The sequence below is a fragment of the Mesoplodon mirus genome, assembly GCF_964341445.2.
Source record: "Mesoplodon mirus genome assembly, chromosome: 20".
NCBI lineage: Eukaryota > Metazoa > Chordata > Mammalia > Artiodactyla > Ziphiidae > Mesoplodon > Mesoplodon mirus.
In genome coordinates this window covers 28,289,569-28,316,589 of record NC_138996.1, presented here as the reverse complement: position 1 = coordinate 28,316,589, position 27,021 = coordinate 28,289,569, and the positions used below count along the sequence as shown (strand labels likewise).

Below are 27,021 nucleotides of genomic sequence, written 5' to 3'. Positions count from 1 at the left end.
CTGAATCTGAGGATATATGAAGCACTGGCACAAGACCTCAGCCTGTTTAGGTAACACACAGGCCAATCAGGACCCCTAATTCAGCTGAGCTCCAATTTGGTGAACTAAACCTCATTTTTATGTTGAGTTCTAGCTTGTGATTTGAAAAGCCATAAGAGCAGCATTTTTGCCATTGATGGTTAGAGCAACTCAGAGAGCTTCAGTGTCTACAAGTTGAAGAAAAGTAGGTTTAAGCTATAAGCAAGATTACCAAGCCAATCAGGCTGAGAATAGGAAGTGTTCCTGCTGTATTGCATATCTTTCTAGCACCCCTGACAACCAAGTATAAGAATTTGGAAATAAAACAGGCATTCCTTGTTTTATGACACTTTACAGATAGTGTGTTTTTTACAAATTAAAGGTTTGTGACAGCCCTGAGTCAACCACTGATATCGCAGTTTTTCCAACAGCATTTGCTCACTTTGTATCTCTGTTTCACATTTGGTAATTCTTGCAATATTTTATACTTTTTCATTATTATTTGTTTTGATGATCTATGATTAGTGATCTTTGATGTTACTACGATGACTCGCTGAAGGCTCAGATGGTGGTTAGCATTTTTTTAGTTATAAAATTTCTTAAGGTATGTATATTTTTAAAGACTGCTGTTACACCCTTAATAGACTATAATATAAACATAACTTTTTTTTTTTTTTTTTTTTTTTTGCGGTATGCGGGCCTCTCGCTGTTGTGGCCTCTCCCGTTGCGGGGCACAGGCTCCGGACGCGCAGGCTCAGCGGCCATGGCTCACGGGCCCAGCCGCTCCGCGGCATGTGGGATCTTCCCAGACCGGGGCACGAACCCGTGTCCCCTGCATCCGCAGGCGGACTCTCAACCACTGCGCCACCAGGGAAGCCCTAAACATAACTTTTATAAGCACTGGGAAGCGAGAAAATTCGTGTGACTTTATTCTGATATTTGCTTTTATTGTGGTGGTCTGGAACTGAACCCACAGTAGCTCTGAAGTATGCCTGTAGCTTTCAGTGTACAGGTCTTTCACCTCTTTGGTTAAATTTATTCCTAGATACTTTATTCTTTTTGATGCAATTGTAAGTGGGATTGTTTTCTTATTTTCTCTTTTGATAGTTTGTTATTAGTGTATAGAAACACCACAGATTTCTGTATATTGATTTTGTATCCTGCAGCTTTACTGAATTCATTTATTCTAACATTTTTTTGGTAGAGTCTTTAGGGTTTTCTACATATAGATGATCCCTGACTTAATGATGGTTTGACCTACCACTTTTTTTTTCCCCACTTAAAATTTTTTGACTTTACAGTGGTGTAAAAGTAATGTATTCAGTGGGAACCGTACTTTGAATTTTCAGTTTTGATCTCTTCCTGGTCTAGTGATATGTGGTATAATACCCTCTTGTGATGATGGGCAGTGACAGTGAGCTGCAGCTCACAGTCAGCCATGCAGTCAGGAGATAGATCAGTCACAATCATTTTGTATCCAGACAACCATTCTGTTCTTTTTACTTTCAATATACTATTCAATAAATTACATGAGGTATTCAGTGCTTTATTACAGAATAGGCTTTGTGTTAGATGATTTTGCCCAACTGTAGGCTAATGTAAGTGTTCTGAGCACATTTAATGTTGGCTAGGCTAAGCTATGATATGCAGTAGGTTAGGTGTATTAAATGCGTTTTCAACTTATTGGGATGTAACCAGTTGTTAGTTGAGGCAGACCTGTATAATATCAGGTATACAAGTATACAATATATCTGCAAACAATGATGGTTTTACTTCTTCCTTTACAATTTGGATGCCTTTTTTCTTTCTTTTCTTGCCTAAGTGCTGTGGCTAGGACTTCCAATACTACATTGAATAAAAATGACGAGAGTGTGCATCCTTGTCTTGTTCCTGATCTTAGAGGAAAAGCTTTCAGTTTTTCATTGCTGAGTATTTCTAATTGTGGACTTGTCATATGTGGCCTTTATGTTGAGGTGTGTTTCCTCTGTATCCACTTTATTGAAAGTTTTTATCATAAGCGGATGTAGAATTTTGTCAAATACTTTTTCTGCATCTGTCGAGATGATCATATGATTTTTATCCTTCATTTGTTAATGTGTTGTGACATCACATTGATTGATTTGTGGATGTTGGACTGTCCTTGCATCCCTGGAATAAATCCCACTTGATCATGGTGTATGATCCTTTTAATGTAGTGTTCAAGTTGGTTTGCTAATATTTTGTTGAGGATTTTTAGATCTATGTTCATCAGTGATACCGGCCTGTAATTTTCTTTTCTTGTGGTATCCTTGTCTAGTTTTGCTCTCGGGGAATTTTGTTCTTGTAAAGTAAGTTTGGACATGTTCCCTCTTCTGTTTTTTGAAAGAGTTTGAGAAGGATTGGTATTCTTTGAATCTTTGATAGAATTCACATCTGAAGTCATCTGGTCCTAGACTTTGCTTTCTTGGGAGGTTTTTGTTTACTGATTCAGTGTCCTTACTAGTACTTGGTCTATTCAGATTTTTGATTTCTTCATGATTCAGCCTTGGCAGGTTGTATGCTTCTAGGAATTTATTCATTTACTCTAGGTTGTCCTATTTGTTGGCATATAATTATTCATGGTAGTCTCTTATGATCCTTTGTGTCAGTTGTAACATCTCCTCTTTCATTTCTGATTTTATTTATATGAGTCCGCTCTTTTTCTTGGTGAATCTACCTAAGGTTTATCAATTTTGTTTATCTTTTCAAAGAACCAGCTCTTGGTTTCATTGATCTTTTTGTTTTTTTTAGTCTCTATTTCATTTGCTTCTGCTCTGATCTTTTATTTCTTTCTGTCTGCCAACTTTGGGCTTCATTTGGTTTTATTTTTCTAGTTCCTTGATGTATACTTTTAGATTGTTTATTTGAGATTTTTCTTGTTCCTTGAGGAAGGCCTATATCACTGTTACCTTCCCTCTTAGAACTGCTTTGGTTGCATCCTGTACATTTTGGTATGTTGTGTTTCCATTTTCTTTTATCTCAAGGTATTTTTTTATTTCTCCTTTAATTTCTTTGTTGACCCATTGTTTACTCATTAGCATGTTATTTAATCTCCACATACAAGTGAATTTTCCAGTTTTCTTCTTATAATTAATTTTTAGTTTCACACCATTGTGGTCAGAAAAGATGCTTGATGTGATTTCAGTCTTCTTAAATTTGTTAAGACTTGCTTTGTGGCCTAACATATTATCTGTCCTGGAGACGGTTCCATGTGCATTTCAGAAGAATGTGTATTCTGTTGCTTTTGAATGGAATGTTCTGTAAAGTCCATCTGATCTAATGTGTCCCTTAAGGCTAATATTTCCTTACTGATTTTCTTTCTGGATGCTCTATCCATTGATGTAAGTGGGGTATTAAATTTTTCTACTATTATTGTATTGCTATTTCTCCCTTTAGGTTTGTTAATATTTGCTTTATATATTTAGATGCTCCTATGTTGGAGCATATTTGTATATAAGTATTTACAAATGTCCTTTTCTTGTATTGACCCCTTTATCAGTTATCGTTACGTAATGCCCTTCTTTGTCTCTTATTACAGTCTTTGTTTTAAGTCTGTTTTGTCTGATACAAATATAGCTATTCCAGCTTTCTTTTTGCTTCCATTTGTTCAGAATATCTTTTTTTACCTCTTCACTTTCAGCCTGTGTGTATCCTTATGTCTGAAGTGCATCTCTTGTAGGCAGCATATAGATAGGTCTTGTTTTTTTTTGTTTGTTTGTTTGTTTTTTAAAGGAAAGCCAACATTGGGGGAAGATGTGGAATCTTTTTTTTTTTTAATTTATTTTTATTTTTGGCTGTGTTGGGTCTTTGTTTCTGTGCGAGGGCTTTCTCTAGTTGCGGCAGGCGGGGGCCACTCTTCATCGCAGTGCGCGGGCCCCTCACTATCGTGGCCTCTCGTTGTGGAGCACAGGCTCCAGACACACAGGCTCAGTAGTTGTGGCTGACGGGCTTGGTTGCTCCGCGGCATGTGGGATCTTCCCAGACCAGGGCTCGAACCTGTTTCCCCTCCATTGGCAGGCAGATTCTCAACCACTGAGCCACCAGGGAAGCCCGGTCTTGTTTTTTCATTCATTTAGCCACTCTGAATCTTTTGATTGGAGAATTTAGTCCATTTACACTTAATCATTGATAGGTATGTACTTATTGCCGTGTTGTTAATAGTTTCCTGCTGTTTTGTAGTTCCTCTTTTCCCTTCTACTTTTCTTGCTCTCTCCCTTTGTGGTTTGATGACTTTTCTAGTGGTATGCTTAGTTTCCTTTTGTCATTTTGTGTATTATCTACTATAGGTTTTTACTTTGTGGTTACCATGAGGCTTGCATATAACAACTTATAGCAGTCTATTTTAAATTGATAACAATTATTTAATTTTTTTGGCTGCGTTGGGTCTTCGTTGCTGCGCGCGGGCTTTCTCTAGTTGCGGTGAGTGGGGGCTACTCTTTGTTGTGGTGCGTGGGCTTCTCATTGCGGTGGCTTCTCTTGTTGTGGAGCATGGGCTCTAGGCGCGTGGGCTTCAGCAGTTGTGGCATGTGGGCTCAGTAGTTGTGGCTGACGGGCTCTAGAGTGCAGGCTCAGTAGTTGTGGTGCATGGGCTTAGTTGCTCTGTGGCATGTGGGATCTTCCCAGACCAGGGCTTGAACCCATGTCCCCTGCATTGGCAGGTGGATTCTTAACCACTGTGCCACCAGGGAAGTCCCTAGTTTTATAAGTCTTAATCCACTACCTTTACTATATATTTACCTTTACCAGTGAGATTTATACTTTCATTTTTTAAAAAGACTTATTTATTTATTTATTTTTGGCGTGTCAGGTCTTAGTTGTGGCATGTGGGATCTTTGATTGTGGTGCGTGGGCTTCTCTCTAGTTGTGGCGTGTGGGTTTTCTCTCTCTAGTTGTGGTGTGCAGGCTCCAGGGCACATGGGCTCTGTAGTTCTGGCGCTCGGGTTCCAGAGCGCGTAGGCTCTATAGTTTGCGGTATGCAGGCTCTCTAGTTGAGATGCGTGAGCTCAGAAGTTGTGGCACACGTGGGCTTAGTTGCCCTGCAGCATGTGGGATCTTAGTTCCCTGACCAGAGATCGAACCTGCATCCCCGGCATTGGAAGGTGGATTCTTTACCACTGGACCACCAGGGAAGTCCCCATGTGTTTTCTTGTTACTAATTAACACCCCTTTTATTTTTTCAGTTTAAGGAAGTCCCTTTAATATTTTTACAAGGCTGGTTTAGTGGTGTGGTGATGAACTCCTTTAGCCTTTATTTGTCTGGAAAACTCTTTCTCTGTCCTTCAATTATAAATGATAACTGCAGGTAGAGTATTCTTGGTTGGAAATCTTTTTTTATGTCAGCCAGATTGAATATATCATACCACTCCCTTCTGGGGTAATAGACTTATGGGGGTTCCCTTGTATGTAACAAGTTTTTTTTCTTGCTACTTTAAGATTCTCTCCCTTTAACTTTTGGCATTTTAATTAGAATGTGTCTTGGTATGGGTCTCTTTGGATTGATCTTATTTGGAACTCTCTGGGCTTCCTGTATCTGTATGTCCCTTTCGTTCTCCAGGTTAGGGATGTTTTCAGCCATTATTTCTTCAAATAAGTTTTCTGTTCTTTTCTGTCTCTCTCTGTCTCTTTTTTTTCCTCTAGGACTCCTTTAATGTGAATGTTAGTCTGCTTGATGTTGTCCCATAAATCCCTTAAGCAGTCTTCACTTTTTTTTTTCCATTCTTTTCTTTTTTTGCTGCTCTGATTGGGTGAGTTCCTCTGCCCTGTGTTCGAGTTCACTGATCCTCTCTTTTCCTTCATCTAGTCTGCTGTAGAACCCCTCTAGTGTATTTTTCAGTTCACTTATGGTATTCTTCAGTTCTTTGATTTATGTTTGGTACTTTTTTATAAATTTTTCTTTTTGTTGAAGTTCTCATCGTTTTCCTCCATTCTTTCCTGAGTTCGGCAGGCATCTTTATGACCATTATTTTGAACTCTTTATCAGGTGAGTTACTTTTCTCCATTTCATTAAGATTTTTTTCCCTGAGGTTTTATCTTGTTCTTTCATTTAGAATATATTCCTCTGTTTCTTCATTCTGCTTGACTCTCTGTGTTGGTTTTTACCCATTAGATGAAACAGCCACTTCTCCCAGTCTTGAAGGGTTGGCCTTGTGTAGAAGATGAACTTTATCATTCAGTCCTGTCTTAGCTCATGTTGTCACAAACCTCTGTGTTTGTCCAAGCAGCCTATTTTATATATATATATATATATATATATATATATATAATTTTTTTTTTCGTTTTGCGGTACGCGGGCCTCTCACTGCTGTGGCCTCTCCCGTTGCGGAGCACAGGCTCAGTGGCCATGGCTCATGGGCCTAGCCACTCCACGGCATGTGGGATCCTCCCGGACCGGGGCACGAACCCGCAGGCGGACTCTCAACCACTGTGCCACCAGGGAAGCCCCCCCCCATTATATATTTAATAGCTCCTAGTAACTGAGTGTGTGCCAAGACCAGTCAGTGCCCCAAAGGGGAGGATCTCAGACAGCACCTAGATTCAAGCTGATTGGAAGCCAGACCTTCAGGCAGCAGCTTTTAAAGAATGCAAGTATATACACTCCTGTGGGATCATAAGCTTAAGCCCTGCTAGTCACCAGAGCCAGGCAGTCTGGTTGGGCAGGAGTCACAAAAATTGGGGCTCCAGATGAGTGTATAAGCTCCTTTCTGAGAGATACTGGTGAGCTGTAGTGAGGTGGAGGGAGAGTGCCAAGCTGGTGTCCACTGACCTCCATTCCCTAGGAGCCCCTAAGCTCCAGGACAAGCAAATAGGCCTCTTGGTTAGAAAGACTGGGGGTGTGTTTAAGTCTGCTGTCTGCGCAGTACTCTGGGAGTGGTAGTCTACCAAGAGCTGTCTCTCTGGTTGTTACAGCTCCATGGGACCCAGGATCACAAGCTTCCCTAACCTCTAGAGCCAGGAGATCAAGGGGTATCTGGATGGCAGCCACAGAAACTGTCACCAGCTGTGGAAACCAGGGCAGCAGATATGTGTAGAAGCTCCCCTCTGGGGGCTACTGGCCCTCTGGATCACGGCAGAGGGAGAGCACAAAGGTGGCACCCACTGCTGGAGCAAGGCAGAGGGGTGGTATGAAGACGGTACCTGCTGATAAGATAAAAAAGAAAGATGAAAGAAAGATGGCTCCCTCCAGCTTTAGCAAGGCAGAAGGAGAGCAGGAAGGGGGTGCCCACCAGCCTCCATCCTTAGAGAATATCCCAACAGGACCTTGCCCCTCAGACCAGTGCTTTAAAATTAGTAAATGAGTCTCTTTCACATAACGAATGGGCGCTTTTCGATGGGCTGCTTCTGCACTTGACCCTGGGGCAGGTGAGTCTTCATGTGAGCCCTTTAAGAGCCGTTTTCAGTTTTCATGGCCCTGTGGGTCTCGTGGGTGTGAGCCAAGTTGGTCTTCAAATCCAGGTGTTTGGAGGGCTCATCTCTCAGGTGCTGGTCTTAAAAGTTGGGGTGCCTGATGTGGGGTATGAACCCTGTACGCCTTGGGGAGAAGTTCTGGGTTTGCGTTCCCTTCTGACTGTGTGCTGCCATGCCTGGGGTGGGGTTTGTGGTGAGAGTGCCTGTCAGCCTTTCCTGTCTGCTTCCATGTGAGTTCCCTCTCGTTTGCCTGATGTGAAGGGTCCATTCTGGTTTTCAGATTTTTTTCCACAGGAAATTGTTCCATGTATAGCTGTAGATTCAGTGTGTCCCTGGGAGAAGGTGAGTTCAGGATCTTCCTATGTCACCATTTTGAACCACAAGCAGGTGTTTTTTCTAATAATACTATACAGAATTAACTTAATATTTGCTGACTATGAAAACAAATCACTGAAAACATGCATTCATATTTTATTAATTTTTGATATAGGAGTTTATACAAGAAATAGAAACTTCCGACTGTATAAATCATCAAAAATAGGAAAGTATGTGCCTTTGGAGGTTGCTGAAGATAACAAATTTTATCCTATACAATCGAAGAATATTTCCAAAGAAAATCAATATTTCCTCTCTGCTTTGGTCAGCAATGTCAGGTATACAGGACCAGAATTAAATCGTTGTGTGTTCATGAATATTCATTAAGCAGTGAATGGCACTGTATATTACTAAAATGTGAATTGTATAAATTTTTTATATCTTGAGTAAAAGAAAGTCATTTCTTAAAATTCTAGGTTAACTGTTCTTTTTTGTCCATTAACTAAATAATAATAGTAAAAGTTATTTTTTAACCATTTTTCTCTTTATATCCTTTTATGATTATATTTGATATATTTTCCAGTTTTTTAAAATGATTATTCTATAAAAATGAAAAATGACTTGTATTGCATCTGGAAGTATAATTACTGTTAACATTTAATTTTCTTTTTATATATGCACATACAGAAATATAATTTACATAGCCCCTTCATTTAAAACATATTTCTTTTTTTTTTTTGCGGTACACGGGCCTCTCACCGTTATGGCCTCTTCTGCTGTGGAGCACAGGCTCCGGACACGCAGGCTCAGCGGCCATGGCTCAGGGGCCCAGCCACTCCACGGCATGTGGGATCCTCCCAGACCAGGGCACGAACCCATGTCCCCTGCATCGGCAGGCAGACTCTCAGCCACCAGGGAAGCCCTTGAAACATATTTCTTGAGATCATTATTTATATTGTTATGTCACCTGTTTTATCCACTCAACATTATGTCATGAATATTTGTCAAGTTAATAATTACCACCAATAAATAAAATTGTTGATGTCTGTATAATTTTCCATTACACTGATATACTCTATTGTCAGTTCTGTTACTGAACATTTAAATTCCCATGTTTTGGTCATTTTTAAAAAGTGTGAAAGACATCTCTCAACAGAAATATATGCCTTTATTCCCCTTCACTCTGGGCTGGCAATTTTGTTAGTGTAGGACATGTGGTTAAAGATCAGACTAAATTGCCTTGCTGAATTAACTTGTTCTGATTCTTCTCCTTTTTGCCTTTCCTACATATAATTTTAAAGAGAAATTTCATAGAGATAAATTTTAATAAAAATACTTAAAATACACTGCCATAGGGCAAGTTGTGTCCAAATGTCGACTTGATAGCAGTTACTCAGGAGGGTGGGAAGATGTGTTGTTTTTCTCTCTATATTTATGGACTATTTAAGTTTTCATAAAAAATCTTAGAAGTAACATCAAAGTCTTAGTTTCCTACCTTTATTTATTTATTTTTTTTGCGGTATGCGGGCCTCTCACTGTTGTGGCCTCTCCCGTTGCGGAGCACAGGCTCCGGATGCGCAGGCCCAGCGGCCATGGCTCACGGGCCCAGCCGCTCCGCGGCATATGGGATCCTCCCAGACCGGGGCACGAACCCGTATCCCCTGCATCGGCAGGCGGACTCTCAACCACTGCGCCACCAGGGAGGCCCAGTTTCCTACCTTTAAAATGGAAATAATATTAACATCTATTTCATGGAGTTGTGAGGATTAAATAAGAGCTGTATGTGTGTGCTTACAACAGCACCTGGCACATGGTCTCTGCTCAATAAATGTTAATTATTCGTCCTATCTGAGATTCTAGAGGTAGTGTGGTCGTAAAAATTACATGATTCTTCTCCCCACTGTTGTTGGCACCAGAATAAGGTCACATTCTGTCATGTATGGGAAAAGCAACACAGTCTCTAATAACAGCCTGAAAGTACGGGTAATCTCTTGATTACCTAATCTCATTTCTTTTGTAGTTTCAGTATTAACTTTACAGAAGTGGAGAGTTCTTTTACTGAGTAGAGTTATCTTAATTGTCATTTGTGTATCCAACTAAATATCAGGTATTTTTCTTCCTGAAATAAAGGCTAAATTCTTTATGGTTATGAATGTATTTTTGCTTTCAGTTAATTTTAATCTATTTTCCCTTTGCTTTCATCCCACTTTTTTTCTTCCTATTATCCAGACTTTTAAAATTTTGTTAACATAAATTTCAAAGGCTCTGTATGTTTGGGGAATGGTTCATTCTGCAGCTTCAGCAGTCCTAGAATCTTCTGATTCACTCTGTAGTAGAGGAAAGCATCAGTTTTAAATGATCACCAAACTACTCTTTTTTTATATGGGTTGGATTGGTGCTTTTGTAGGCAAATGTGGCATAAATATCCTAGAACAGTTAGTTATCTGTTGAAAAAAGGATTTTATTATGAAACTATTTGAAATTGTGTCCTTTCTGTAGTCACGTCTCTTTAATTCTAATGTTACTTTTTGTTGTACATATTTTCTTCTTCAGATTCTCAGATACTTTACGAATTCTGACATGTGACATATCTCAAAATAAACAAAAACGAGTTGAGGATTTTAACCACACCAGTACTTCAGGTAATTTTAAGAAAACAATTTCCTATGAAAATGTAAGGATGCAAAATTTATTTTGCTTATAAATCTTAAATCTTAAGTATTCATATGTAGTGATCCTTCAGAACAACTGGGTTTCTATCCAAAATGGAAAAAGTATAATAATTGATGTATTTTAAAACTTCTTTACTAATCTTCATTTTACGGTGTTTGGGGGAAAAATATGAAAATGTAGTAGATTGTTTATATAAAATAAACGCATATTAAAATGAAAAAGTTCTCTTCACCCCTCTGTCCACAATCAAAGATGGGTAACCACTGTTAATAACTGCCTATTTAACCCAGCAGAGCTTTTCCTATATTTCCTGTACATGGAGAGCTTCTGCATTCTTTTAATGGCCATATAATTTTTCACAAAATCTATGTGTTCTTCATTCCTATACTGAAGAAAATATAGATCTTTTTCTAAGATATATATCAACTCTCCAGTAAATATTTTTATACACATATTTTGGGCTATCATTATTTATATTAGTGAAACTGAAAATTTAAATGTACAACAAAATGGGATTGGTTACATACTGTAAAATACTCTGTAGCCATTTGATTTAAATTTATAAAGCCTATATAATATGAAAAATGCCCAATTATGACATTAAGACTCAAAATTATATGTGAGGTATGATCACAGGTTTATTTTAAAAATATGGATAACATTTTCTTATGTTTATTTTCCTCTGGTTGTTTAACAGTTATTTCTAGACATTCCTCTCACTTCTGCTGTAATATATTTTCCAAAATTTCTTAAATGTGTACTATTTTTGTAGGTGAAATCGGGATTTATTTTAAGAAGAGTATTCTGTCTTTAAATTTAAGTAAGATTTTAAATAAATTATTTTTAATTATTCCATTAGAGTCTTAGATAGAAAATATGATGAATGTCAGTGCTGTACAGGTAAAGAGCACCGGAGAACACACCTGTGGTAAGCCGAGTTGATTACTGGTCACCACGGTGGAGAATGCACACCATAGGAAACTGGGGGCATCTCAGTAAAAGGGGGTTAGAAAGGACTTCTTATAGGATTCAGGCTTGAGTTAGATGCTTTTGAAGTCTCCAAGGAAGTATGTTTGTTTTGATTTGGGTGCTGTCAGTGACAATTTTATGATGAAATATCTTGATAAATCTTATCAAGAAGGAGCAGCTCCTTACATTAGACAAGATAGGTGGGCGCTTGGTCATTTTTTGTGGTTTGGAAAATGTTCATGTTTTGTCTGTGTTCACACATGATTACAGAGTGGTGTTCATTTTTGTCTTGAATCATCATGGCCACAGAGTGACCTTATCTGATGTTGAAGTTCTGTGAAATAGTTTATGATTAATAGGAGAACACCAGGGCTGAGCTGTGAGTCCCCAGCCAGCTTGTAGCAACACCAAGGCCTCAATGATACTAGGACAGCTCCTGGATGCAAGGGGCTGCTTTTCTCTTTATCAGAATGAAGCAAGCAACTGAAGTGATACTAAATGCTTTTTATGCAAATTAGCTAAAATTTGATTTGAGAGGTCTGAATTTTACCTGCTTCCTTGTAAGAGTCCATGACTGACTAAAAGACAAATTGCAGAGAAGGCCAAAAAAAAACCGAAACAAACTGGCAGGATCAGGTTGCAAAACCCATAGTTGTACTAAACAACTTAAAATTTAACTCCTCATCTTTTAGCCGTTACGATTTATAATTAATTTTTCTTTCTGTTGCAGTAGAAACCATTGAAGGTTTTCAGTGTTCACCTTACCCTGAAATTGATCAATTTGTTCTCTCGTTGGTGAATAAAAATGGCATTAAAGGAGGTAAACAGTCTTATTCTTAATTAACTGTTATATGATACAATAATAATATCTTTAGAAACATTATTTGTGGTTCAGGAATTCGGCGCTGGAACTACTTTTTCCCAGAAGAATTATTGGTTTATGATATTTGTAAATACCGCTGGTGTGAAAACATTGGAAGACCCCACAAGAGTAATAATATCATGTAAGTAATATTGTTTAATGAGTTCTGTGTTTAACCAGTATTTTATTTTTTTATTTCTCTTTGCGGTACGCAGGCCTCTCACTGCTGTGGCCTCTCCCGTTGCGGAGCACAGGCTCCGGATGCGCAGGCTCAGCAGCCATGGCTCACGGGCCCAGCCGCTCCGCAGCATGTGGGATCTTCCCAGACCGGGGCACGAACCCATGTCCCCTGCATCGGCAGGTGGACTCTCAACCACTGTGCCACCAGGGAAGCCCCTAACCAGTATTATATTTTAAATGTTTATAATTTTTAAAGATGAGAATATAAAAATGATTTTGTTATAATAGATTTAGTTGTAATTCAATTTATATTTTATTTGGTTTGTGTGGTTTTTTTCTTTTCTTTTAGGAGTCAATTTATTTTTGCTGTGTTGGGTCTTTGTTTCTGTGCGACAGCTTTCTCTAGTTGTGGCAAGCGGGGGCCACTCTGTATCGCGGCCTCTCTTGTTGTGGAGCACAGGCTCCAGACGCGCAGGCTTAGTAGTTGTGGCTCATGGCCTACTTGCTCTGCGGCATATGGGATCCTCCCAGACCATGGCTCAAACCCATGTCCCCTGCATTAGCAGGCAGATTCTCAACCACTGTGCCACCAGGGAAGCCCTGGTTTGTGTTTTTTAATATTTAATTTGAGTTTCTTATTACCTTGCCTCTAGCACATATCTTTATTTGTATTTTATTTGGTAAAATAATCCCTTAAATAAACAGTAAAATCTTGAGGAAACTAAAGTAGAATTAAGTAGGGCTAGAAAGAAATGAGAGGTAGTAGCCATTGGCCCTTGACACCTATGGAGTCTAAATCAAAAGTGAGCAAATTTGGACAAGAAGGAAACTACTCCATCAGTGTTTAAGAATTGGAGTTAAGGTTATGTTAACACGTTCAAGACAAAGAATGGTATAGAAGGGAACCAGTATTTATTGGGTGCTTGCTGTATATGCCAGGCCCTGTTTTTAGAGTTTTTTTTTTTCTTTTATTCTTTTTTTTTTTTGTGGTATGCAGGCCTCTCACTGTTGTGGCCTCTCCCGTTGCGGAGAATGGGCTCCGGACATGCATGCTCAGTGGCCATGGCTCACGGGCCCAGCCGCTCCGTGGCATGTGGGATCTTCCCGGACCGGGGCACGAACCCATGTCCCCTGCATCGGCAGGCGGCCTCTCAACCACTGCGCCACCAGGGAAGCCCTAGAGTTTTCTTTTAAATGCCCCTGGCAAAAGAAGAGGAAGTAATGGAAGAAGTAAAACCATAAGAATTTTAAATCTTATAAGGAAATATTTAGAATAGGGATAAAATAGGAACCCAGTAGTTATCATTTATGATGTGAGAAATTTTGCTGTTTTAATGTCAAAGCTCAGACTTCGATATATCAAGCTTTTATAGCACATGGGCCAGATGTGATAAAATGATCATGAAGCTTTTGTTAGAAAGCTGTAAAACAGATATTATTATTCAGTGCTATATTATATATGTAGATTAATTCAGTAAAGAAAAAAAAACCTATATGCTCAGTGCAGAAAGCTGTAACAGAAAAACACAAAAGAAAAGACCACCCATAGTCCCAGAACCAGTAATAACTATGGTTAAGATTTTGGTGTATCTTTCTAGTCTTCTTTTATGCATGAAAGTTTGCCAGAAAATCATTATCATACAGTGATCATCTTTTAACTTCTTGAGATATTCAGGTTGCTATATATTTCTTTCTGAAGAATTACCAGGTTGTATTATGTATCCACAGTGTATTCTTTCTCTTAACTGTGAGATACATCATATATATAAAAGTGTGTATATAATGTATTGATATATGTACATTTTAAGAACTAATACTAAAACGATAACTTGCCATATCTGTCACTCACCATAAGAAACAAAATTTATTCAAACCTCAGAAGTACATTGTGGGCCCAGCCCCAGTTTGTTTAGAGATTATAGCTATTATCCTGGATTTTGTGTTAATTTTTCCCTTGCTTCTCTTTATGGTTTTTCCATATATATTTGTATCTCCAAACAGTATATTATTTCATTTTACATTTTTTGAATCTTAGGTAAATTGCATCCTTTGACTTGCTTTTTTGGTCAGTACTGTATTTGTGAGGTTCATTCATACTATACTGCAGCATGTAGCTGTTGCTTATTCTTGTTTTCATCATTGTGTATGATGTCATTATACAAATATAAATATACCAGGTTATCTGTTGTCCTACTGTGGACATTTGGCTTGCTGCTATAAACAGTGAAGCTACAAATAGTCTTATATATATCACTTAGTGCACATATGCAAGTTTTTCAAAATATTTCTTAAAACTAGAATTGCTGTGTCATAGAATATGCACATATTTAATTTTATTAGATAATAAATTATTTTCCCAAATGGTCACGCTACTTTACTCTCCCACCAGCAGTGTTTTCAGATTTTGTACTGATCCATATTCTTACCAGAACTTTATTATTGTTAGATTTAAAAAATTTGTTTTGCTAATCTGGTGAGTTTAAAATGGTATTGTGGTTTTCATCTGAATTTCCCTGATTGCTAACAAATTTGAGGATTGGATTGTCAAACCTCACTCATACGAATCACAGATCTTACCCAATGATAAGCTTTACTAGTAGCTTTAAAGATACAAGGAAGCAAAGGCACAGGTGAAGCAGAATGAGGCCTGGGACATCTGGCACGGTGACCCGGGTCCTTCCTGCACTGGATGCTTTTCTCTAACTTAGGTTGAAAGCTGAGGCAGAAGTGAGCAGTCACTGTACACAGCAGGGAACATTGATGTTAGGAAACATCTGTGTTTTATATTCATAGTTACATAGCATGTGTGACATGTCCAGGGAACCATGCCTCATAAATCCATAGACTCTAGGTTTGTTTACCATATGCAGAAACATCCTGCGAAGAACATTCTACATAGACAAGGACTCTCAACTTAGCAAATTGCCATTGGTCCCCAGACTTTCTCAGTTATGTTGCCCTTAGTATCGTAATAATTTTTTCTCATTGCTCCAAGGACAAAAGAAATACCTAACAGTTTATTAATCAGTTTCAAGCAACTTAGTATTTGTCCTAATAATTTAGTACCTCTTTGAAAAAAAAGTTTATCAATTGAAAGAAAATATTTGTATTTATTTAAATTGAGGTATAATTGACATAACATTACATTAGCTTCAAGTGTACATGATTGCAAAATGATCTCCACAGTAAGTCTAGTTAACATCCATCACCATGCGTAGATGCAGTTACAATTTTGTTTTTTTTGTGATGAGAACTTAAGATTTACTCTTACCAATTTCCAAATATGTAATACAGTAGTATTAACTATAGTCACCATGTGTACATTATATCCCAGTGAGTGACTGATTTATACCTGGAAGTTTGGACCTTTTGAACCTCCTTAAATATAATTATTAATGGGATGTGTGTCCTTTTGAGCATTGCATCAACTCCTAAACCTTGGAATTAGGCTGGACACTGCCACCCTCACTGTCACATCTCATTCCACATTTATGGTACTTTTCATCACAGCCACCACCAAAACACCCAGCTCTACAAAGATAGGACATCACTGAAAGGAATGAAGAAAGGTGATATATTGAAGCTGTGAATTACAAGCAAGTACTTTGCCGGGTGCTTGACAGATGTGTTATCACCGTTTCCCTAGAAAGATAAATATCCTACATCACTCTGGGGCACTTTGGTGTACAATTTGGGAACTGTAAGTCTGTTTATTAGGAAGTCTATTATTGGAATGTTTATGGGGCCATGAGATTGGGTTGCCAGCATTTTTCTCTCCTTGGTAAATGTCCCAATACCATATAGACTGTAAACCATTTTATGTTTCCTTTTCTGTGAAATGTGGGAAGATTTTAAACTACTTAATCAAATTTAAAAAAAATTTTAGTGGTTATAGGATTGTTTGGGTTTTCTGTAACTTTAAGTTTGCTTGGTTTGGTATATTCTTATCTAGTACTTTGTCTCTTCTACCAAAATTTTCAACATTACTGGAAAAAGTTCATAATAGTACATTTTTAGTATATTTTGCATTTGTGGTTATATCTCGATTTCTAATAACATTTATGTCTTTACCTTTTTTTGTTTAATCTTGAAAGAATTTTATTAGTTTTCACATTTTGTCCTTGTTGATTTTTCTAAATTTTTGCTCTTTATTACTTCCTGCCTTTTAATTTATTAAGGTTTATTGTTACTTCTCTAAGTAAGTTGTGTTTAGCCATTTTTTTTGTACATAAGGTTTTAGGATTCTAAATTTCTTTCTAAAGATCACTTTGGCTGTTCCACGTATTTTATTTTTTATTTATTTTGGTGGGGGGAGGGTGCTCACCACGCGTCTTGTGGGATCGTAGTTCCCTGACCAGGGATTGAACCTGGGTCCTCAGCAGTGACAGCGTGGAATCCTAACCACTGGACCGCCAGGGAATTCCCCTCATATTTTAATATGTAATTTCAGTTCCATTCAGTTCTAAGCATATTCTAATTTCCATCATGGTTTTTCCTTGAGTCATGTGGTTATTAAGAAAAATGTTTTAGGGCTTCCTTGGTGGCACAGTGGTTGAGAGTCCACCTGCCGATGCAGGGGACACAGGTTAGTGCCCCGGTCCGGGAGGATTCCACATGCCACAGAGTGAGAGGCCACAACAGTGAGAGGCCCACGTACTGCAAAAAAAAAAAAAAAAAAAAAAAAGAAAAAGAAAAAAAGAAAATGTTTTAAATTTCTAAGTTATGAGTTTTAGTTAGCTGTCCTTTTGTTGCTTATTTCTAAATTGCTTTGTGGTCAGAGAATGTGTTGTGTGAATGAATACTTTTAAATGTGATGATTCATGTTGTACCTAGCATAGTCAATTCTTAGAATTGTTTTAAATTTTTGATATCCTGACTTTTGGGGAGTTGTTTGGTATCAATTATCAAAAGAATTTTTTTAAAAAATCTTGATTTATGGTTGAAGATTTGTTTACCCTTGAAGTTGTCAGTTTTGCTCACATATTTTGAGGCTCTCTTATTTGGTGGATAGAAGTTGGGAATTGTATATTCCTGGGAGGAACTTTTGTCAGTATGTAATTTTTGCCCTGAAGTTCATTTTGTGTGATACTTTTGGCAACCATGGTTTGCCAAGTAAGGGTCTATTTTTATCCTTTTACTTTTCTCCATATCTCTTGTAAATGGAATGTAGCTGAATTTTGTTTTCTATGAAGTCTAGATAGTAAATAATTTTTTCTTCTTTTTTTAATGTAAAGGATTTTGGTTGACCTGAAAAATGAAGTTTGGTATCAAAAATGTCATGACCCTATATGTAAAGCAGAAAACTTCAAATCTGACTGTGAGTTACTAATTTTTACATTTACCACAAAGTAAAAATTAGATATTTATATAATAGTTCTACTGTTTTTCTGATTCAGGTTTCCCATTACCTGCTGAAGCACGTCTTCTGTTTCTTCTCAAAGAGGTAAGTGCAGTTTTTAGTTTCCTTCTCATTACTAACTAGTTCTTGGTACAATGGTGAATGAGCTAATGGTATCCAGGTGTGTCCAGATACTGTTTAAACACCCTGTTCTGTACCTTGTTTTCACTTAGGAACATGTTGTAGTGATTGTCTCAGCACAAATCTGATAATATGAACCTCATTTTTTCCCACTGCTGCATAAGAAATTAATGTAGCTAGCTATTTAACCAGTTTCAGACATCTAATAAATTTCTCATTTTTTGCTTTACAAAGTGTACCAAAATATATTGTTTCTTTAAACTATAAGAAGAATTTCTGGAAGCAGAATTGTGTCTAAGGGTATATGCATTTTAAATTGTGGTAGATATTACTAGATTGCCAAACCAATATTTTTCTTTTTACAACTTTTATTTACCCAAGTAATTCACATTCATTGTAGACAAACATTAGAAAATACATAAAGCACAAAAGGAAAAAAGCATCGTCACTTATAATTTGACCACGCAGATAACTGATGTAAATGTTGTGGTATCTTCCAGGATTTGTTACCTGTCTGTGTACCCTCATGTTTTTTTAGTCATAGTGTATGTACTATATTGTAGGCTTTTTTTCCTACTTAAACTATCACAGATATTTTCCATACATACTACCAATTGCTCTCCAAAAAACGATAGGAAGTTAGATTTCAGTTTATGGGAGTACCTATTACCCTACACTTGCCAACATTGCTTGTTTTTGCCTTTTGATCTCTACCAACCTGGTAGGCATAAAGTGGTATTTCGGGTGTTTTAATTTACACTTATTAATGCAGTTTAACTTTCATCAGATTTACTATGTGTTTCTATATGGATTGCCTATAACTGCCCTCTACTTTTATATGGGGTCTTATTAATATTTTACAAGAACTTTTCATTGAGCACTCTTATGTTATTTTCTAGACTTTAGTGTTTTTTTCCTCACATCTATCAGCCTTTTTGTTTACAGTGTTACGGTTAGAATGAAAGTTACTTGCTACAAGCTGAATTAGTGTTTGAGTTTACAATTTGATTGGTACCTATTAAATTTGATTTTTAAAAGTCTCCTGAAAAAATTCATTCTGAAATGGTAGAAATCTCATTCTTGATCTGTAGGAGCTGGATATAAAATAGCTGATAGCCAGGTTCTCTGGTGAACTAAAGAGATAACCAAGAAAAAAGATTTAAATTGTGCCTCTAAGGAAGAATATTTTATCCTTTTTCATTTGGAGTGTTATTTTGATGCATGTTTGTGGTTTCAGTGGGTTTCTAAAACTGATTTATTTTCCTGCCTATCCAGTAATACCTCAGAAATGCCAAGGTGAAAGTATTTTTGGTGTACAGTATTACCACTGCTTGGATTTATTTTGTCTTTTTATTTAAAATAAGAACAGTATAAACCTATCACTTAGTTTTAACAGTTAATATTTTGTCATTTCTGCTTCATTCAACCTACAAAAGTGTTGCAGCAGAACAAGGAACCATCCTGTATGCCCTTCCTCTAGACTTGTTAAACATTGGGCCACACTTTTTTCTCCCTCTACTGTACACATTACACATCATCATTTTTGATGAATCTTGTCTAGGCATTTCAGGCTGTTTTAACAGAGTACCTTAGACTGAGTGACTTAAAAACAACAAATTTCTCTCATTTCTGGAGGCTGGTCAGTCCAAGATCAAGGTGCTGGCAGACTCAAGTCAGCTTCTGGGTCATTGAGAGCTGTCTTCTCACTGTCCTTCCCTGGTAGAAGGGGTCACAGAGCACTGTGGTCTTTTATAAGGAGGCACTAATCCCATTCATGAGGGTTCTGCCCTCATGATCTAATCACCTGCCAAAGACCTCACCTCCTAATACCATCACATTGAGGGTTAGGATTTCAACCTCATGAATTTGGGGATGGGGGTACATAAACATTCAGTTCGTAACAAATCTCTTCAGAATAAGTTGCAGACATCAAAATCCTTCTTATTCTCCAGCTACATACAAGAGAGAAAGAACATTCTTATATACCTATAGTGAAATTATTAAATTCAGGAAATTTCATGTTGATACAATATTATTTAATATACAAATCCACACTCATACTTTGACAGTTGTCTCAAAACTGTTCTTCATAACTTTTTTCAATCCATGTTAATTTTTTTTTTTTGCGGTACGCGGGCCTCTCACTGCTGTGGCCTCTCCCGTCTTGGAGCACAGGCTCCGGACGCACAGGCTCAGCGGCCATGGCTCACAGGCCCAGCCGCTCCGCGGCATGTGGGATCTTCCGGGACCGGGGCACGAACCCGTGTTCCCTGCATTGGCAGGCGGACTCTCAACCACTGCGCCACCAGGGAAGCCCCATGTTAATTTTTAAAATACTTTAAAGATAAGAGAAATATGTTAAGATAGCAGATACGTTCCACTTTTTAAAAAAATCAGTCTTACCTTTGCTGTAGCCCCATCTGTGTACATTGAAAAGAATGTACCACGGGAACTGCAGGTATTGTGCCACAAAGGCAGCAGTAGTGAGCCCATTCCCATGGTGACTGTATTGGAGACAGTATCGTCCAGTGTTTTCATTTTAATATCTGTTGAACTGAATACTTTAATTCAGTAGAGATGAACTATCGGGTGAAATCATACATTCTGTCTGAATAAGCAGGATTTTCTTCCTCTACTCTCCCTCCCCTTTGGAACTAAAGGAAGAGGAGTTTACAACGGATCAAACAAGGAACAATGAAACCAAGAATCCTCATGAACCATCATGTAGTGCATCGTCAAAAGGTACATTTTGTGATGCTGACTGGGAAAATGGCATTGATGATGCTTATATTTTGGAGGCTACAGAAGATGCTGAATTGGCAGAAGCTGCAGAGAACAGTCTTCTCGGTTATAATGGAATTGATGAAATTCCTGATGAACTAATTATAGATGTATTACAAGAGTAGCTAATTATGGACACTTACGTAACTAGGCTGTAATTTGCTTGAAAACAGATTTAATAACAAACTAGTAACTTATAAAGCCTGTTGTATCAGCTAAGTTTTATTACTTTGCTTCCAAATCTTATTTATTGAACTAAACCATAGTAACTTATAAAGCATGTTGTATCAGCTAAGTTTTATTACTTTGCTTCCAAATCTTATTTATTGAAGTAAACCAGTTTTATTGAAAATTAGCTCCAATGTGCTTAAATTCAGTATAAGTCTCCTTATTCGATTAACCAAAGTTATTAGTCTTTGTTCGTATCGGCTTAACTTTGCATGTTTATTTTTACAGTAAAACTTTTGTATGTCTAGGGCTGATTAGGTGTCAACATTTTAAAACATTTTGAAACTCACTACTTGACATTAATCAGAAAAATTAACTATGGCCTCTAAAACTACTATACCTTGCCATTTAATTTTAATGACAAAGTAATATTAAATTCTGATGACAAGACCATACAACCAGCCTGAACAATTAGACAAGTTTACTTTTTTTAAATGTACCTGAGAATGTTGCTATAACATAACAAAAGAAATATTCAATTCAACTTAATAGTAATAAAGTTTGGGTTTTTTTTCCCCCTTCTCCTTTGTGGAAAAATACATACAGTTTCAGAAGGTAACAGGCAGTAGTAGCATGAGACTAATCTTTATATGTGCACACTTTAGTAGACTGGCCTCATTTCTGGTCAAGGAGCTTCTCTAATTGACAGTTGATATTTTGCAGATGGTTTTCAGCTCCCAAAAGGGGTCTTGCTTTGAATAGCAGAGCTGGAAGGCTAGATGAATCATACTGTTGAGGGAAAATATTCAGAATAACAAATATCAAAAACTTTTAGAGCCCTATCCATTTTACATAGCTCAATGTTATGACCAAATGCCAACATTAATAGAGGTTTCTATGAATCACTCTCCTCTCATTTTTTTGATAAAATTGGTTTTAATTCATTGCCTTAGGACAATTGATAAGTAAGGTTGCAAGGGAACTGCTCTGCAAAGCTTGAGCTAATCATCCCGGGAGATAAATTGGCTCAAAGAACTGTGGCATCTGAATTATTTAAAACAAAATCATCCCTGGGACAGGGTAAGACCTGGTTTGGGCAAGTCAGCTAGAGCTCTGTGGGGTCGGCTTGATCTCATGCTATTTTAAACACAGGAAACCATATGGAAGATTTACTTTTACTATAAGAACTGATGATGGAATGAGAACAGCAGGTCCCTAAAATTCATCATCTGGAAAAATTACTTACTGGGAAGATCAATAAAGTGTCTTAAAAGTTGCCAATCCAAACTGTCCTTAATGATTAAAGACAAAATTAAATGCAAACCCAATGTAAAATAGAAAACAAAACTCAACTCATTATTTTGAAATAATTAACAAAGCCAAATATCATGGTGCAATTTGTATCTAAAGGGTGAGTGACTAAAATCACCCAACAGCTGTATCATACTTAACGATAGTTTGTTATGTTTTCAAGGTGATTTTCTTAGAAGTGAAATTAAGCAGAAAAGCTGTCAGACTGACTACCGCCCAATAATAATGGAATTTTTTCTAGAATATCAGTTACCATATTACTAGGCAATTCAGTTTAACAAGTATTTGAGAGCCTAATGTGTTCAAGCTGCCATGGGGCACCTGCTCTCAGGGAGGGTGGGCAAGGGGAAGAACTAACATTTGGTGCTAGATTCTTAGTTTAGGAGAAGAGGTAAGACAAACCCCAGTATCTACACTCTGAAAGCATAACGCACAGCTGCTACAACGAAAGTCCAGAACCCCTGAAGGCTTGCACAGAACAAGATGTTAGTAAGAGTCATGTATTCCAAACAAGGCAGTCACTAAGTCTCAGTTCTCATCAAAGTTATAATGTTCAAATTCAACCAATGCCATTGTTAATTTCTTCTACTAACCAAAATCCCCAACTCCAAATAAGCTTTAGACCAGTTGGGTACTGTCAAAAAAAATTAAAAACATTCTATTTCCAGATCTCTAATATACTGATTATAAACAAATCTTTATTTTCCTGAGCCTAACTTTTAGATCAGTATCAAAACTTTGAAGTTGAATTTGGAAGTGAAGAATAAGATATATGTATACATTATATATTTGTATATCATAATTTTATATAAAATATACAAATTTTTCCTATAATTTAAATATTTCTATTAATCTGAGTTGGTTATCATAACAGTAGCAAAGTCTGCAGCAAAAATCAGAACCAACTACAAAGTTTACTAAAACTGAACCAAGCAAGAAACAGGAAATATGAACAGACCAATTACTAGTTACTGAAATTGAATCAGTAATTTAAAATCCCCCAACAACCAAAAGTCCAGGACCAGATGGCTTCACAGGTGAATTTTACCAAATGGCTTCACAGGTGAATTTTACCAAACATTTAGAGATGAGCTAATACCTATCCTTCTGAAACTATTTGCAGAGGAAGGAATACTTCTGAACTCATTCTATGAGGCCACCATCACCTGATACCAAAACCAAAGATATCTCAAAAAAGTATCACTGATGAACACAGATGCAAAAATCCTCAATAAAATCTAGCAAACCAAATCCAACAATACATTATTAAAAGAATCACACACTATGATCAAGTGGGACTCATTTCAGGGATATAAGGATTTTTCAATATCTACAAATTAATGTGATATACCTCACTAACAAACTGAAGAATAAAAATCTCAGTAGATGCAAAAGAGCTTTTGATAAAATGCAACATCCATTTTTGATAAAAACTCTCCAGAAAGTGGGCATAGAGGGAACGTGCCTCAACATAATAGAGGCCATATATGACAAACCCAAATCTAACACCATACTCAGTGGTGAAAAGCTGAAAGCATTCCCTCTAAGATCAAGAACAAGACAAGGATGCCCACGCTTGCCACTTTTATTCAACGTAGTTTTGGAAGTCCTAGTTACAGCAATCAGAAGAAAAAAGAAAACGAATCCAAACTGGAACAGAAGTAAAACTGTCACTGTTTGCAAATGACATGATACTACACATAGAAAATCCTAAAGACGCTACCAGGAAACTACTAGAGCTCATCAATGAATTTGGTAAAGTTGCAGGATACAAAATTAATATACAGAAATCTGTTGCATTTCTGTACACTATGAAATATAAAGAGAAATTAAGGAAACAATCCCATTTATCATCACATCAAGAAGAATAAAATACCTAGGAATAAACCTACCTAAGGAGGCAAAAGACCTGTACTCTGAAAACTAAGATGCTGATAAAAGAAACTGAAGAGGACACAGATGGAAAGATATACCCGGTTCTATACCGGACACTATAAAACTCTTTATAGTACAGTATTTATAGAGGATAACATAGGCAGAACACTTTGACATAAATTGCAGTGACATCTTTTTGAATCCACCTCCTAGAGTAATGAAAATTTAAAAAATAAACAAATGGGATGTAATTAAACTGAAAAGGTTTTGCACAACAAAGGAAATCATGAACAAAATGAAAAGACAACCCACAGAATGGGAGAAAATATTTGCAAACAAAGCGACCAACAAGGTATTAATTTCCAAAATATACAAACAGCTCAATATCAAAAAAACAACCCAATCAAAAAACGGGCATCAGATCTAAATAGACATTTCTCCGAAGATGACATACAGATGGTCAAAAAGCACATGCAAAGATGCTCAACATTGCTAATTATAGAAATGCAAATTAAAACTACAGTGAGGTGTCCCCTCACACCGGTCAGAATGCATCATCAAATAGTCTACAAACAACAAATGCTGGAGAGGGTGTGGACAAAAGGGAACCTTCCTACATGGTTGGTGGGAATGTAAATTGGTACAGCCACTATGGAGAACAGTACGGAGGTTCCTTCAAAAACTAAAAATAGAACTACCAAGTTATCCAGCAATTTCACTCCTGGGCATATATCTGAAGAAAACCATAGGGCTTCCCTGGTGGCACAGTGGTTAAGAATCCGCCTGCCAATGCAGAGGACACGGGTTCGAGCCCTGGTCTGGGAAGATCCCACATGCTGCAGAGCAACTAAGCCCGTGCGCCACAACTACTGAGCCTGCATGCCACAACTACTGAAGCCCACACACCCAGTGCCCGTGCTCCGAAACAAGAGAAGCCACTGCAATGAGAAGCCCGCACACTGCAACTAGAGAAAGCCCGTGTGCTGCAGTGAAGACCCAGTGCAGCCAAAAATTAATTTTAAAAAAATACCATAATTTGAAAAGATACCCTAGTGTTCACTGCAGCACTATTTACAATAGCCAAGACATGGAAGCAACCTAAATGTCCATTTACAGAGGAATGGGTAAAGACGTGGTATATATGGAATATATAGACCTGTCCAAAGGAATATTACTCAGCCATAAAAAATGAATGCCATTTGCAGCAACATGGATGGACCCAGAGATTATCATACTAAGGCGAAGTAAGTCAGAGAAAGACAAATGTCACATAATATCACTTACATGTGGAATCTAGAAAAATTATACAAATGAACTTATTAACAAAACAGACTCACAGACTTCAAAAACAAACTTACGGTTACGAAAGGGGAAAGATGTGGTGGGAAGGGATAATTAGGAGTTTGGGATTAACATATACATACTACTATATATAAACAACAAGGACCTACTATATAGCACAGGGAACTATATTCAATGTTTTGTAATAACATATAATAGAAAAAGAATCTGAAAAAGATTCTTATATACATATATGTGTATAACTGAATCATTTTGCTGTACACCTGAATCATTGTAAATCAACTATACTTCAATAAAAAAAAAATTTGCCACATTTCCCCCCCCCTACTACATGCCTTTTTAATACTTCTCAACTTCTAAAATTACACCTACCATTTATATGGGATAATGGCTAGTTTTTCAGATACAAAAGATACTAAAAGTATGGGCTGAACAAAGAACAAGAGGTTGGTCTTTATAACATGTATGAGTGGTCTTACGTTGATGACAATTATAGTAATAAAGCATAGCTGTTCACTTGAGATTTGTACACAGAGGATACACTTCCCTTAAATTCAGTTCTCTGAAGCTTAAGTATAACACCTTAGTAAAATCAATGTTTCTGGATTTTTCTTTACTCCTCTGGCCTAAATTAATTAGCAAGAAATGGTGATGACAAATTTTCACCAATTTATAGTGATGCTTTCTGGGTAGATACCAACGCTGCCTCTCCATAGCTCTTGTACTGTAGCATGCAAATGCCCTGTATCTTCTGAAGCATAGTGAAAAGTGAAAACTGAAGTTACCGTTTCCTTTACATTTGGTTCTTTCTCTTGAATATCTGAATAATCTTGATGAAGCTGTTTTAAATCAGACAAGAAATATGCTGCATTCATAAGGGAAGCTTTTCTCTCCTTAAGTTCATCATACGTTACTTGTAGTTGTTTCAGCTCTGGCTCTAACCTAAAACAAAAAAAAAAATTTTCCCGAAAATAAATGACATAAAGTATAACAACAGCCTAATAAGGCAGATGAGATGGAGTATGTCAGGGTGCTGAGTGAAGCTTTAAAAAAGCAGGGAAGGTGGCCTAGGTGGTCCAAGGTATCTTTGGCTCTGAAATTACAAATGTGAACGACTCTGGACTCAACACACAGAAAAGACTCTGAGACGTGATGCGCAACGAGTGCTCAGCAAAGGAGCCCACCCACGAGGATGCCTGTTAGTCCTAAAATTCATCGAGTCGTTTGCAAAGTCTTGGGAACTACGGAATTAAAACATATACTTGGGTAAAGATTTTAGCGCCCCAGGCGGCAGTAGACAGGCAGTGCAGTTTAGCAGTAAAAGTGGACAAAAAGCCTTCCCTATGCCCCTTCCTCTTGCTGAAATTTTGTCCATTTCCAAGGTCTAAGAAAACCAGTGGAAAAACTCTCTCAGTGCCTGGATGAAATGTGTGACCTTGAGCAACCTGCTCTCTCTCTCAGTAGCTTATTAGTTTCTTAACCTATAAAATAAAAAGGGATAACTTGGATTTTCTGGACCAATTTATAAAAGAATGGGGAGAGGCTACCATCTTTTATTCTCACAAATGAAGATATAAAAAAACAACTATGCTCTGATATCCTTTTACAAAAGAAAAGTCCTCATAACAGTTCCGTACACTGAACAAGTGCTGCATTCTGGAAAACT

At 37.4% G+C, this 27,021-nt stretch overlaps 2 protein-coding genes across 11 annotated transcripts in view; one reads left to right on the top strand and one right to left on the bottom strand.

The window, feature by feature from the left end:
• The window catches only part of PRIMPOL (primase and DNA directed polymerase), a 59,589-nt gene that overhangs the window by 20,773 nt on the left and 11,795 nt on the right, over positions 1–27,021 (top strand). For 6 of the 9 annotated variants that reach the window (XM_082608479.1, XM_082608476.1, XM_082608478.1 and 3 more), the window contains 7 exons: positions 7,931–8,093; positions 10,309–10,397; positions 12,128–12,217; positions 12,293–12,401; positions 17,674–17,756; positions 17,836–17,882; positions 20,579–20,660. In XM_082608479.1, the coding sequence (XP_082464605.1) occupies positions 7,931–8,093; positions 10,309–10,397; positions 12,128–12,217; positions 12,293–12,401; positions 17,674–17,756; positions 17,836–17,882; positions 20,579–20,660 (663 nt within the window). Of the gene's footprint in view, positions 1–7,930; positions 8,094–10,308; positions 10,398–12,127; positions 12,218–12,292; positions 12,402–17,673; positions 17,757–17,835; positions 17,883–20,578; positions 21,052–27,021 lie in introns of those variants that run through there. The other 3 variants (XM_082608477.1, XM_082608481.1, XM_082608480.1) reach the window with 3 other exon arrangements.
• Positions 21,140–27,021, bottom strand: part of CENPU (centromere protein U) — a 30,513-nt gene continuing 24,631 nt past the window's right edge. For both annotated transcript variants that reach the window (XM_082608485.1, XM_082608484.1), the window contains exons 12-13: positions 26,141–26,297; positions 21,140–21,656 (exon numbers count right to left, since the gene is read on the bottom strand). In XM_082608485.1, coding sequence (XP_082464611.1) covers positions 21,543–21,656; positions 26,141–26,297 — 271 coding nt within the window. In that variant the 3' untranslated portion in view covers positions 21,140–21,542. The remainder of the gene's footprint in view (positions 21,657–26,140; positions 26,298–27,021) is intronic.